Source organism: Medicago sativa, chromosome 1 (assembly GCF_051527215.1).
Source record: "Medicago sativa cultivar Bolivia chromosome 1, Bolivia_mono, whole genome shotgun sequence".
Taxonomy (NCBI): Eukaryota; Viridiplantae; Streptophyta; class Magnoliopsida; order Fabales; family Fabaceae; genus Medicago; species Medicago sativa.
In genome coordinates, this window is record NC_140749.1 from 87,406,910 (window position 1) to 87,418,454 (window position 11,545).

The 11,545-nt window shown below is 35.2% G+C and overlaps 1 protein-coding gene across 2 annotated transcripts; it reads right to left on the reverse strand.

Moving 5' to 3' along the window:
* Positions 1–390: 390 nt before the first annotated feature.
* Positions 391–8,788, reverse strand: LOC146958687 (putative ATP-dependent DNA helicase CHR12). 2 transcript variants are annotated; one of them, XM_085740218.1, is made up of 12 exons: positions 8,438–8,788; positions 7,781–7,934; positions 7,580–7,644; positions 7,104–7,292; positions 6,420–6,569; positions 5,048–5,446; positions 3,992–4,251; positions 3,634–3,852; positions 3,120–3,327; positions 2,893–3,046; positions 1,707–2,312; positions 391–1,272 (listed from the first exon to the last, which is right to left on the reverse strand). In XM_085740218.1, the coding sequence occupies exons 1-12, from the start codon at positions 8,576–8,578 to the stop codon at positions 557–559; spliced, it is 3,261 nt and encodes a 1,086-aa protein (XP_085596344.1). In that variant the 5' UTR covers positions 8,579–8,788; the 3' UTR covers positions 391–556. The 2 variants fall into 2 exon arrangements, with proteins under 2 accessions (XP_085596344.1, XP_085596345.1); XM_085740219.1 differs by lacking the exons at positions 7,781–7,934; positions 8,438–8,788 and having other exon boundaries at positions 7,104–7,309; positions 7,580–7,646.
* Positions 8,789–11,545: the final 2,757 nt, after the last annotated feature.

An 11,545-nucleotide genomic window follows, 5' to 3' on the forward strand; every position in this document is an offset into this window, starting at 1 on the left:
TACAAAGCAAATACAATGGTCATGTTTTAACATCTTCTTGAGAGGATGTTTTTACATTGTTCAAAATTTAATAAGAAAATATTCCAGTGTTGGAAACAGTAATTAAACAATGTTTTTGGCATATTTTTCTTTTTGAAAACGGTAAGCCAATGACAATTAACAATAAAAACCATAACTCATCTGCCCTTGACAATTAACAATAAAAAGCATATTTTTCAGAAATCCTGTCGTGGAGAATAGCCTTGGCAGTTGGCACGTTAGTCCTCTTTTTCTATTGTCTTTAACCGAAGTTTACTAACCACTTGAATTCAAACACTTTGTTAGATGTTTTTTTGTTCTATCACAATTGATTTAAAAAAAATATTAAATCTGTCTAGCAACTATTTATAATTTGTAATGATCATTCTCACTAAAATTAATACAAGTTGCTATGAATGTTGTATACATGAAGAATAAACTGTTACATAATACCAGTTTCTCATCATTTTCACTACAAGAACTTCACGTTCAATAGTTGTGGGAAATTCTGGCAGCCATGACTAATTTTAAACTCAAATCAGTTCCAGTTTGCTCTTCCATTTGAATTATGTCCTCTACTCTCGGATGCTGAACCCTGACCAAGATGGCTTGATCTCTTCTTTTTGTGAATATTCCAGGAGAAAACAGGCTGGTCCAATCCACTTCCACTGACATCCTCGTGTGCATGTTTCTGGAAATTTGTTCCTTCAGGCTTGAATCTCTTTGAGGAAGGAGTGACATGGAAACTATCTTCCCAAGTTCTGTCATTTTCTGTAGGGACAATTTTAGCCCTCGACTGTAATATGCTTTCATCTGCCCCTGTATTATCACTGGCTTGTGCTATGCTGTCAGATGAGAGGTGGTCTCTTGACTCTCTTCTTTTTCCTTTAGCTGAAAGCTTTGACATGTCCCCACCATTCTCCATAGCCTGCATCCATTGTAGCTCACTCAATGTATCAGCATATATCACATCTTTTCTTTTCCGCTTTCCAGTAACGCCGCTGTTGAAATCTTTGGCCTTGTCATCCTTTTTAATTGGAGCATACACCCAATCTGGCAATTCATGCTCTTCCATGAGACGTGATCTGTAGTTTTCCTTTTGTCTTCTCTCTTCGTCCATTTTCTCGAACAGCCAAAATTCCTCATCTGATCGAGCAGCAAGGCGGTTAATTTCTCTCTCGCTAGGCACATCTGCCCCAAGTGAGCTTGAACCTCGACGCATAATCACCTCCAACATTTCTCTTCTGTCCTGGGCTGCACAAATAAGAACACCACATGTTCAAATAGTTTTCATCATTTAGCAATATGACCTAAGGAGCACCGACATGGTGGACCCGCACATTACAATGGAATAATTTAGAGTCGCATAAAAGTTTAAAACGTTCCCCGCCTTTGATTTGTTTGAACTGAGAAAAAGTGAGGGAAAGTAAAGTGTGAGAGTATTTGATCAGAGAAAGAATCAATAGTTTCTGTGAGGAGAACTTGGTAAAAATGATTAATCATACTTCAGCACGATACTTCCTTCGTCCCAAATATATATTACTTTAGCAATTACACACAAATTAAAAAGGTAGTTAATTTTGTATTTGAAGCAATTAATAAAATAAAAGAAACTATTTCCAACTTTAGCCAAAAAGTAACTGTTGATAGATATCACCAGGATATAGCAAGCACCAAGAACTACAGACCTGTCGAAGTTGTATTGAAAAGTCCTGCCTGAATGACTTTCGCGTCAATACCCATCTTTTGTTTCGCACGCTCTAAAATCACCTCTTCAACTGACCCCACACTAACCAACACGAAAACCCGAACTTCCTTTTTTTGTCCAATGCGATGTGCTCGGTCCTCGGCTTGTTGATCCATTTGTGGGTTCCAATCACTGTCGAAGATTATAACAGTATCTGCTGTTTGTAAGTTCAAACCAAGACCGCCTGCCCGGGTGCTTAAGAGAAACATAAAGTATGGGGAGTCAGGAGCATTAAATTTTCGTAGTAGAGAGCCTCTTTCTTCAGTTTTCGTTGAGCCATCAAGTCTAAGATACTTGAAATCATGAAGCCGTAAATAAACTTCGAGAGTGTCCATGAGTCGAGTCATTTGTGAGAAAAGGAGGACTCGGTGACCAGCTCTGCGAAGTTTTGGGAGCAAACGGTCAAGAAGTTCAAACTTACCTGATGCTCTGACAATCTCCTCCTTACATTTATACATATCATAGTCTCCCACAAAGAGGTAAGGATGGTTACAACACTTTCTGAGTTGCATCGTTAAGTTCTGTAGACTTTTCGATTTTCCAGTACCTACAAATTGATTCATATTTAGGAAAAAGTTATTAATGCAGGTTCTAATATATCAGGCTAACATAAAAGGATCTTGAAATCAACAAATGTTATATGGGTAGTGTTTTGGCACAAAAAGAAGACAACAAGATACAAAAAGTGATTGCAAACCAAATTTATGTTGAATTAACAAGCATAGTTCACCAGTTCATAAAAAAGTTGCAACTGACAAGAATATTTGTAGGAGAATCGGTAGAGATATAATTTTACTCTCCTTGATTTTATTTTATCTTACTTATTTCTATTTGATTTTAGTGCGATTTGATTTGTATTTATTTCAGTCCATTTGTAGTCGTAATTATTTGAACACCATTTATTGAAATTACTTTTATATAAAGAGTCCTAGACTGTAGTAATAAACATAACTAAACTTCATGGGTTTTGAAAACTAACCACCAAGGGAACAAGTAGATTGCAATGAGAATAAACAAATACATTTGGCATACCAATATTGAAAATCAAAGTATTTGAGGGGAAGTTACATTTGATTGAGTTTAAAAGGAGAAGTGGGTAACAAAAAAATAAAGAAATAGATACAGACCGTTGTCCAAACCAACTCTGCCTACGTCAGTAACTTGTTGATAATAAACCTTTTGCCAGGCTGACATATCACATTTGAGTATGACCTGAGATTTCCCAGGAAGAAATTTTTCCACCTCATTTTTTTTCCTTCTTAATATGAAGGGCCTAATTACCTAAGAGTGAATGAAACAAGTCAATAAAAGTTGAAATACGAAGAAATTTAGAAGTTAAAAGAAAGAAACACACTTGATGTAGACGCCGAATGATTAATAGTTGTTCTTCATCTGATAGAGAGACATCAACTCGGTCTGCAAAGGGGGCATTGAACCAGTCCTCGAAATTTTGAACGGAGTTGAAAATGCTTGGAAGAAGAAAATTAAGCAGGGACCACAATTCCTGCAAACTGTTCTGAATTGGGGTACCAGTCAACAAAAGTCTTCGTTGGATGTGATAGCTGCACACAAATAAAATCCAAAATTAGAGACGAGCTAAACCATCTGAAAGGTAATACCACCCTATCGGTCAGCTAATGAATTGAGCTGAGCCTTGAATACTTTGACTGTGCTATGCTAGGTATTGAAAGCTATCCCACAGTACTTTCATCGCCTTTTGTCTTTAGTTCAGTACGTAAAGGTTATTTAGCATTATTGCATGTAAACTTAAGGATATCTAACCAAGGCTAAAGGGGAATTAATCATAATAATTATTTTATAAAAAATTATTAATCAATATCATCAATTTTCATCATGTAGAATTGTACCTATTGTCCAAGGTTTTTGCTAGAACAGACTCATGATTCTTCAACCGATGACCTTCATCCACAATTAAGTAGATCCATTTAATTTTCTTGAGAAACGCTTTGTCTCTCATTATAAGATCATAATGTGTAATCATAACATTAAATTTCCCCTCTCCTGAATATTCCTCCTTTATTGCTTTTCTCTCATCCATCCGTCCATCATAAAGAATAGTTTTAATGCTGTATCAGAAAGAAAAAGCACAAGTGATTTGAAAGCATATATGATGTGCACAGTTGACAGAGATGGCTTTAACTTCTATACCCTCTCCCCACAAGGAGATCAGGAAAGAAATAATTTACAATTTCTGGCTAGACATACCTAGGAGCCCACGTTGAGAATTCAATGATCCAGTTTGGCAGAACTGCCTTTGGAGCAACAATCAAGTGGGGACCAGTCACACCTTTGTATTCGAAAAGATGTGCTATGAGAGAAATCGTTTGAATTGTTTTCCCAAGCCCCATTTCATCAGCCAAAATCCCATTTAAGTTGTTATTAAACAAAGAAAGCATCCATTGGAGCCCCTCTATCTGATATGATCTTAATTCTCCACCTTGAAGTATAGACGGTTGCTCAGTTACCTGTAGACAATTAAGTTTAATATATTTCCAATGTACTACAACTTTTATCTAGAAAAAATTGAAAAAAATAACTTCTTTACTTTCTTTTTCTTAAGTAAAGAAGAAACAGATAAAGACAGCAAAAAGACCACAATGAATTAGAAGGATAAGGAATCCTCGTAAACATTAGAGCAAAACAACGAAGAAAACAAAAAGTATCAATAACGATTGACTGTCAATCCTTCACCATATCGGTAAAGGAAACCCCACTTAAAAAGACAATATGCATTACACCAAATATAAGCCAAATACCTAAGGGCCCGTTTGTTACGGATTAAAATAAAAGTGATTTTGACATAAAATAATTTAGAGATTATTTTTTAGAGATTTTATGAAAAATCAGAATCTATTTTGCGTTTGTTTACCGTAATAAAAATCACTTTTTTTAAAAAATAATTTAGTTTGTTTGGATACAGCTATATAAAAGCCATTTTTTTGTTACAAAATTAGTTCAATCTTTATATCCATATTTTCTCTCTCCTCTAAAAAAAAATCTATTTTTTGAGAAGCTGCTCTCAACAGCTTCTCATTTGAAGCTGTTTTTAGATTTTTTTTAGATTCTGATTTTTTTAAAAATCTGTAACAAACGAATACAATATTCTTAAAAGTGATTATTTTCTTAAAAAAAGTGATTTTTTCCTAAAAAAAGCTATAACAAACGGATCTATCCCAAACAGCTGTAATGGCAAATTGCGGAAACAAACTTCATTGCATTTCTGTCCATAACAAGAAATAAATTGATTCACAAATGCTTTACCTTTTCCTGAATTGAATGTATGGCAGAATTGTATTGTCGTTGACCTTCAAGTAAATCGTTAGAGTCACCATCATTGTGATCAGAATCTATCGCATCTATATCATCATCACCAGGTGATTCCTTATAAATTCCATTCTTTGAAGCATCTGACTCAGGTAAATCAGCTTCGGAATCTTCCAAGGGTTCAATGCCATCTGAATGTTTGAAGTCCTTTTGACGTTGAACAGCTGCTCCTAAATTTACAAGTAGTTTATTTGTTTCTTCAAGAAGCACAGTTAATCTTTCATTCTTACTCTCTTTCACCATTCTCATGTAAGCTTCTTGATCATCGGCCTTCAAGGCTTGGAATCTCAATTTCTCTGCCCGGGTTGCCCTTTGTCTTTGCCTTCCATGCCATGCCTGCAAAAATTATTATGGGAATCCATAAGCCATGTTCAATTAATGACAAATTAGCTTTCAAACCGCAAAGAAGAGAAAAAATGTCATGAAAATTACATATAACTGTCCAGGAATGAAAGAGGCACTGTCTATTTCTAAATTCTCCAACATATTTGGAAATTAAAAAAATTCTCATGGGGAGAAGGAAGAGCTTCACAATGTTACCAGTACCAGCATTAACCATTACTATATACAAGGATGTTTGGGTAGACAACTTAATTAAGTGCTTATTGATTAAGAGAGTGCTTATCGTACATCTATAATTTGTTTCTACAATAGAAGAAGAAATGAGGGAAGTTTTTTTTTTATAAACTTTGAATGGTCTGTCTTTATATGCTATTTTGGGGGGCTTATGATAATAAGCTGAAAACAACATATGTGCATATCATTATCATAAGATATTTCCATAACTCTTACAAATACATACAAAAGTGTTTAGTCATACAATGAGCCCAAAAAAGTTCTTCCATACAACCTATGTTAATGAAAAAACTTAGACATATCATTACCACACTTGAAATTTATTTCTACAATCCTCACTTGCATCTTTTCTATTTCCATTTCCTAACATCTTCCCCTTAAAATTCTTCATACACGCTATCAGTATCATTATGTCCAAACCACAACTTGATTTGAGTGTTCGATGTGCACCTTGTTTCCTCTTTGAGATCTCTCTTTAACTAGTCCCTCATCACATGTTCATGATAGGTCAGAGTTATGTTACAATTTAAGTTAATTACATAACTAATAATAAATAAATAATTACTCAAAAAAGTAGAGTTAAAATAGAAGTCTAGACACAGAGTAGTGTACAATTACTGTGTTGATGTTAGTTATGATGTATATAAACAGATCAGTTGTGATTTCAAGACAAACACTTGCAAACCCTAATTGCATCTTTTACAATACGAAATGAAAGATAGAGGAAGAGTACCTGGATACCATCATTCCTCTGTTTTCTCCGCTTCAAAGAAGCTTGACTTTGTAACTGGAGCTCGCGGACAGAATTTAATATTTCTGCAAAAAACCTTCTTTTTGTAGTCTCTATATGATTTTTCTCCACCTCTTCTAATCTTGACAGTCTCTGCATTTCAGGATCTATATGAGATAGGCGGTACAGACTAATTTCATTCCATGCTCAGATATTGGAAAATCATGCATGTATCAGGAAAAAATAAACTAAATCGCTACACACCAAGTCGTGTATACTTAACTAGTATAAAATTACATTTCCTTGTTCCTACATAATTGTATGCATGTATGAATGGGTTTGCATGTGTCTATCTGCCTGTGTTTTTCAACCAGACACTTTTTTTTTCTTTATTTGTAGAAAGAATTGATAAATAACACTCACATTGTGACAATGTTTATGATCCTAGATTTACAGTAAGATAATATCGATTTTTTTCAAGCCAAAGTGTTATAAAAAGAATATGTAGAAGTCTAAGATCAATTAAAGGAGTTGACCAATAAGGGGATACAAACTGATTGCAACAACGAAGCCTGAACATCTATAGACGTGAACTATAATCTATGATATATGTGCTATGAAAAGCAAGTTCAAACCCAAAACTTGGGGGGGTGGGGAGGCAATTCTGGTTTAAAAATAGAAAATTACCTCAGAATCCCGTCTCTTCCTCAATTGATTATCAGCATCCATGGCAAATGGATCTCCAACTCCATAAAATGGACGGCGTAATCTCATCATGCCCCAATCAAACAATTTCCGGTCAGGATATGCACATTCAACATTGAGCCAGTATTCAGAACTCACATCAGACCGAACCTTCGACTGCAACTCTGCTAACTGCCATAAGAGAAGTCCTTGCCAACAAGGACATGTTTCTTGTCATTTCTCGGTTATAGTTTAAATAGAAATATAATAAGTGAAGGACAATTAAGTGACATGCTGTAAGGAATTTCAGCTATCAATTTGTGGAAAATAGATGACAACAATCACTGTCAAGCCTCTTCCCACTATGTGGGATGGACTACAACAGGAAGTTACACGTGATTTAGAGTAGAAAAACATCAAGGTGAGACATGACTCACAGTACACTAAGCATTGAAGAAAGGTTCAAGAATAATATTTACCTTCAGTCCATAAAGTTCAAGCAGGCACTTTGTCTGCAGGTCCTCTCCCCTGCTTGAAGGCAATTCTGGTTTGAAACAGTAACACAGTTCTTCAGTAAAATTGTAAAGATTCTTATTAAGATATCGCTTTCATTTAGTGGATACAGAAACAAGCAAATATATGTGCAATAAAGGTAATTCCTTTTTACAAAAATTGTTGACCTTGAAGCTCATTTAACCGATGCCGAATCTGATTTTGATGACGGCTTTCCCTTGCTTCCTCCAACTTGAAACCTGATGCACATTTCGGACGTTGTTTCGATAATGCATCTTCAAGATCTGTTATTAAATCATCTCCAGAACTCCCTACATCGCCCTAGATTCACAAAAAACATAAACATTGCTGTATAATTCTTTTCAAAACTTTGTAAACTCTAACTAACATAAACCGCGGCACACAACTGATAAATAAAAGAACATAACAATAACAGAAGTATGCACAACAAAGCAATAGGAGTGAACTATAATAATGAACAAATAAAATGGCAGAATATCTTCCTACATAACTTTCTAGATTAATTCAATTTACACAAAAATCAGTTCAAAATAATAAACAAAAAATCGAACTGATTCAAATCAAAGTCAATTTTCATTAAATTTCTTAGCTAATCGATTTCTTCAACCACAGAAAATCTGTATTTAACGACTACACTGAGAGAGAAACTTTCTCTCATCAAAATTCAACCGAATTTCAACAAGCGATAGAGCAATTGCACATTAAATTTCATCCATAACACAAAAAAATCGAAATAAACAATCGCAAGAAAACACTTCACCGTAGAGACAGTGAAATCAAGAAGAGAAGAAGAGGAGCATTACATTGACATTGCTGTTGAGACGATAGATGGAAGAAACGGAGTCGAGGAGATGAGAAGGAAGAGGAACGTCGCGAGAGAGAAAGTTGAGAGCAGAAATGAGTGTTTTGGTGTGTTGTTGTTCCTTTTCTTTCTTTTCTTCCATTGATATGGCGCGTAACGGTGTCGTTTTCGTATTTTCTTTAACCAATATTTCAAATTCTCTTAACTAATTCCTTGATCTCACGCTCACAACGTCACCAAAAACTAATTTTACAAAACGGGTTTACGTACGGACTCTCTCGTGCTCCAGAGACAAAACTAAACCCTTCTTTCGTTCTTCGCCCTCTTCGTGTATTGTATTTAGGGATCCACTATTCTTTATTTTTTATTTTTTATTTTCGTTTATATACTACCAACCAAATATATTTTTTTTTTTTACGAAATTAGGTTTATTTATCTGCAAAGACTTTTTTGCCCCCATTTTAGAGTAAATAAATACCCTTCTTATACTTGAATTGTTTTTTGTTATAAGTAAGACTATGGTTATTTTTTTGTCAACAAATCTTAACCCAACCGGTAAAGATACCAAAATTGCTAAGTTAGATGTTTTGATTGGAGTTCGAACACCCCTCCTCTCTTTATATGTGTGAGTTTTCAATAAAAATTGTTATTTTGTTTATCTAAAAAAAAATTACATTCATGTCTCGTCAATTTCAGTGTAGTATCATTGTGATCTCTAACCAACTATAAAACTATAATTCGATAATAATACGGGTGAATTTTAATCTAATTGGATAGTATCGTATCAACAACTCACTTATTTGTTATCACACAAGCATCTGCCATGTCTCCTAATTTTATATCTCAAAACTCTTTTTATCTCTTGAAGTCATTAAAACAATAATAAGAATGTTCAAAATTAGTTATTAATTTTTTCAAAAAGTTAAACTAGCCCACCGAAATTATCATCAAAGAGATTCGAACATGAGACTTTGAGATGGGCACATTTCAAGGTCTCAAAACAACATCATACTAAAAACATAAAATGGAATAATTTTCAAAATCAGTAGTCACCATTAGAAGGTTCGTTTATGTTAAAAAAAATGTTTAATAATCATCATATCTATTTTACCATATGCTTTTGCCTTAGTACTTTTAGAGATTTACTTTTCCCACCCTACTGCCTTCTCGCGCGCCCTGCAAAATTTCCAAAAATGGCCCTGGTCCAGATTATATAATCCGGACCAGATTGTTAGTGATATCCGGAAAACGAAATCAGGACTAGATGTTATGTGCTTTTTGTGCCTTTCTTTGATGTCAAGGGTCTCTGTTGACCGTTATATGAACCCCACACACGCTGCAATGCAATTGCAGGGTTCATATGAATGGTCAACAAAGACCATGACACCACCGACACCCCTTAAAAACTAAAAACATTTGAAGAAAATGGAAGAAAAGAGGTGAAGTGAAGAATGAAGGTATTTGTTGAAGATGGAAGCCTATTTATAGCCTAAAACAAGTCCTAGGTCATTATTACAGTCAATGAAAACGTGTTAGTGGTTGTAACCGTCCAAACCTACATTAATGACTCTTTTTCAAAAGAATCCAATGCTGAAGCTTTCCGGATTATACAATCCAGAACTTCCTTAACCCTACAAGAAGTGCCAACTTTCCCCTCGTTCACCATTATCGTATTAATCCGGAAAATATATTCCGGAAAACAAAGGTGTATTCCGGATTGTATTTTCCGGAATGCATCAGTGTCATGACCTGTGGTTTGCACCACATGTTTTTGTCGGTGGTCAAGTCAAAAAACGTGTTTTACCACGTTTTTTGACTACATTTATGACCTCCCAACTGTTTTTGACCCCCCTATAAATAGCCTTCCAAACCCCACCATTTCTCACACCATCCTCTCCCATCCTCTCCTCCTCTTCTTCCTTCTACACCCATGGTTTTTCATCGTTGGCCTTTCATAGATAAGGGCCTCGTTGAAAACTTTCAGGGTTTGTATGAACGGTCAATGAGGATGGAACTGCACTGCAAAGAAGTGCGGTTCATCTGTGGGGGTCATGTGGGTTAGTGCGGTTCTTAGCTTGGCCTGCCTGGACGTAAGTTTGAGCACCCCTACCTCCCTCAGGGGCATTGGTTTCTTCTTCCTGCACTCCTCTTCCCTCCTCCCTTGGTTGCCCTCCAATAGGGAAACTACTGCTATGTCCTATCACATAGCAGTGGTTAGGCTCTTAGGAGATTACAATTAGGCTCTTAGGAGATTAGAAATAGATTTAGGATCTTATGTAATAAGCTTAAAAAACTTGAAAATTATTGTAATGTATTGTTCATATATTAATAAAATTAGTTGTTTTTATGTTTGTGTCTTTTTATTTATGTTTTTTACTTTATTTGCATTTTATTTTACGAATTTTAAAGCTTGAAATTGTAAAAGTTCTGGAAGAACACAATTCCGAATTTTAAAATCCGGATACATCTGCAAAATTCTAACAATCGATTCCAGAAAACGAAATCCGGACCAGGGATAAAAATGGAAAAAAAATAGGGCGCGCTAGGAAAGACATAGGGTGGGAAAAATAAATCTCGTACTTTTAACCCCTTAAGTTTTTCAATTGTGCAACTTTGGCTTCTCTAGTTTGTTGTGTGGTTTTACACCCCCCACCCTCCCCCCCACAAGTTTGCCTTCTTTCTCATTGGGTAGTCTCGCTAAGTTTTGTGCTTAGTTGGTATTGTTGTATGATATGTCATCCTTAACACTATGCCACGTGTATTTTAATTACATTAAAAAAATATTACTACGAAAACATTGGGTAAATGAACTCTCCTGGACTACCATGATTGCTGGATATGCATGTGAGATCTTGTTATCCTATTGATGAACACATACACAAACATATGAGAATACCGTTCTTATCTCCCCTGCTTTTGAATTCCACAATGATAACATTTTGTTTGTTCCTTCTTATAAATTGAAATATTGAATTCATTTTTCATTTCCAATCAATAACCAAAACTTCGCTCCACCGTTTCCTCTTGGTTGAACTTACCCTATTGATCTTAATGCCAACAATTGAAATGGGTGGTGTGAGAATTTTTATGTTGGAAGCAGATGAACGGG